The sequence below is a fragment of the Gracilinanus agilis genome, chromosome 4, assembly GCF_016433145.1.
Source record: "Gracilinanus agilis isolate LMUSP501 chromosome 4, AgileGrace, whole genome shotgun sequence".
Taxonomy (NCBI): domain Eukaryota; kingdom Metazoa; phylum Chordata; class Mammalia; order Didelphimorphia; family Didelphidae; genus Gracilinanus; species Gracilinanus agilis.
In genome coordinates, this window is record NC_058133.1 from 93,523,768 (window position 1) to 93,526,293 (window position 2,526).

At 46.8% G+C, this 2,526-nt stretch overlaps 1 protein-coding gene across 1 annotated transcript; it reads left to right on the forward strand.

The window, feature by feature from the left end:
* Nucleotides 1–883: 883 nt before the first annotated feature.
* Nucleotides 884–1,549, forward strand: LOC123246996 (protein ABHD14B-like). The gene has a single exon (XM_044675781.1). The coding sequence runs from the start codon at nucleotides 917–919 to the stop codon at nucleotides 1,547–1,549; it is 633 nt and encodes a 210-aa protein (XP_044531716.1). The 5' UTR covers nucleotides 884–916.
* The last annotated feature ends 977 nt before the right edge of the window (nucleotides 1,550–2,526 follow it).

Consider the following 2,526-nt stretch of genomic DNA (forward strand, 5'->3'; position numbering starts at 1 on the left):
CTCACAGGACAACAAGAATTGATAAAGCAAACTCAAAAGACTGACAAAATAGAAGGAATCATGAAATAGCCCAAGAAAACAAGTCTAGAAGAGACAATTTGAAAATCATTGGTCTTCCTGAAAAAGCAGAAATTAATAGAAATTTGGAATCCATACTAAAAGAAACTATTCAGAAAAACTGCCATGAAGTTCTATAACAAGAGGGCAATATAGACATTGAAAGGATCCATAGATTGCCCTCTACACTAAAACCTGAAAAGACAACCACCAGGAATATAATAGCCAATTTCAAGAACTTCCAAGTAAAAGAAAAAATATTACGAGAAGCCAGAAAGAGACAATTCAGATATCAAGGAGCACCAATCAGGATCACACAGGATCTGGCAGCCTCGATACTAAAAGACCATAAGACTTGGAATATGATATTCAGAAAGGCAAGAGAGCTGAGCCTGCAACCCCAGATCAACTACCCATCAAAATTGACTATATACTTCCAGGGGAAAGTATGGGCATTCAACAAAATTGAAGATTTCCAAGTATTTGCACAGAAAAGACCAGGACTAAATGGAAAGTTTGATATCCAACCACAAAAATCAAGAGAAACATGAACAGGTAATTAAGAAACAGAGGGGAAAGAAGGAAAATTCTTATTTTTAAATTTGCCTCTTTAAGGGCTTTAATAATATCAAATTATTTGTATTCCTATATGGAGAAATATTTTGTATAATTATCAAAAACTGTATTCACTATTATAGTAATTAGAAGAATTATTATTCTAGGGACAGGTTGGAGCATTAAATGGTCTAAGATGAGACAGGGTGGGGAAAAAAGAGTGGGGTGAGACACAGTCACCCTGGCCCTGGTCTGCCTGCACACAGCCCTCTGAGCCCACCAGAGCCAGCACTGGAGGTGAAACATGACCAGCGTGCAGTCCAGTGAAGGCACCATCCCTGTGCTGGGACAGAAGCTCTTCTACCGGGAGGCTTGGCCTGGTGGTGGGCAGAACTCTCGTCTCTCCGTGCTCCTACTCCATGGCATCCGCTTCTCCTCTGAGACTTGGCTTAAGCTGGGAACGCTGGACACACTGGCCCAGGCTGGCTACCGGGCTGTGGGCATTGATCTGCCAGGTCTAGGCCAGTCCAAGGAGGCATCAGCCCCCACCTCCATTGGAGAGCCGGCCCCCAGCAGCTTTCTGCAGGCTGTGCTGGAGGCTCTGGAGATGGGTCCCACTGCTCTGGTCAGCCCATCTCTGAGTGGAATGTATTCATTGCCCTTCCTCATAGCACCTAGCTCCCAGCTCCGTGGCTACGTGCCTGTTGCCCCAATCTGCACAGATAAAATCAGCGCCTCTGACTATGGCCGTGTTAAGACTCCCACACTGATCATGTATGGGGACCAGGATCCTATGGGGGAGTCAAGCCTCAAGGACCTGCAGCAACTACCTAACCACAAGGTGATGGTGATGGCGGGTGCGGGACACCCCTGCTACCTGGACAAGCCGGATGATTGGCACTCGGGGCTCCTGGATTTCCTGAATGGGCTATCGTAAGGCCTAAGCTAGTCCTGGCCTACCCTGGACCCCATTCCCTGTTGATTAAGGGAGGTGGGACTAAGAGCCAAATCCCTGTCCCATTTACCCTGCTATATTCCCCTGCTTTTCTGGCTGGCCTGCATGGCTGACCTGACAGCTGTCTGTCCATCTCTCTACCTGCCTGTCTGTCTGTTCAGAGGGAGCTGTCTGTCTAGCACCTGGTCTCCCTTCCTTCCTGTTTGGGAGCTGGAGGTCTACTTTGGATCTGTTTGTCTCTGCTTTGTTATTCGTCATCTTTCTGGAATCTTCCTCTCTGGTGGAGGTCTGTCTCTCTGTCTGTCTGTCCTGTCTCTCTTTCTCTCCCTCCTCAGAGCTAGAGGTAGATGAGAAGAATCAGAATAAAGAAGACACCAGGAAGGGATGGATCCCAGGAGAGGGTAATTTAGTAGATGCATATCTCTCATCACTCCGGCCTTTCCAAGCTCCTTCCCTTTTCCTCCCTCTTTCCTCACGCATACACCTAGAAGATTCTATCTGTATACACACCCTGGGCATACAGCTATACCCATGTGGCAGCACATTCTTGGACCCACACGTATGCTTGCCAGTGAGGACTCCAAGAGCAAAGGAGCTCCCTGGGATGGAGGGGGAGGATTCTGGGAGTGTGTAGCTCTGGGATTCATGAGCCCTGAGGTGGGGGCTCACCTCTCCTTAAATAACCCCCACAGGAGAAAGGAGGGGATAGTAAACAATTGTTGAGAGGGCCAAGCCAAGTCCCTGATGCCTGTAGTGTCTGCCTCTCAATGCCCTTGAATCATGGCGGGTTGGAAAAGAAACAGAAATAAAGAATTCAGACAATAAAAAAAAAGAGTGGGGTGAATAGTAGATGACACCAAGAGAAATTTGAATTAATAAGAAAAATAGGATATTCTATACCACACAAAGAGAGCATGGGAAAGGGAGGGAATGAATACTATTATAAGAAGGAGAGGAAG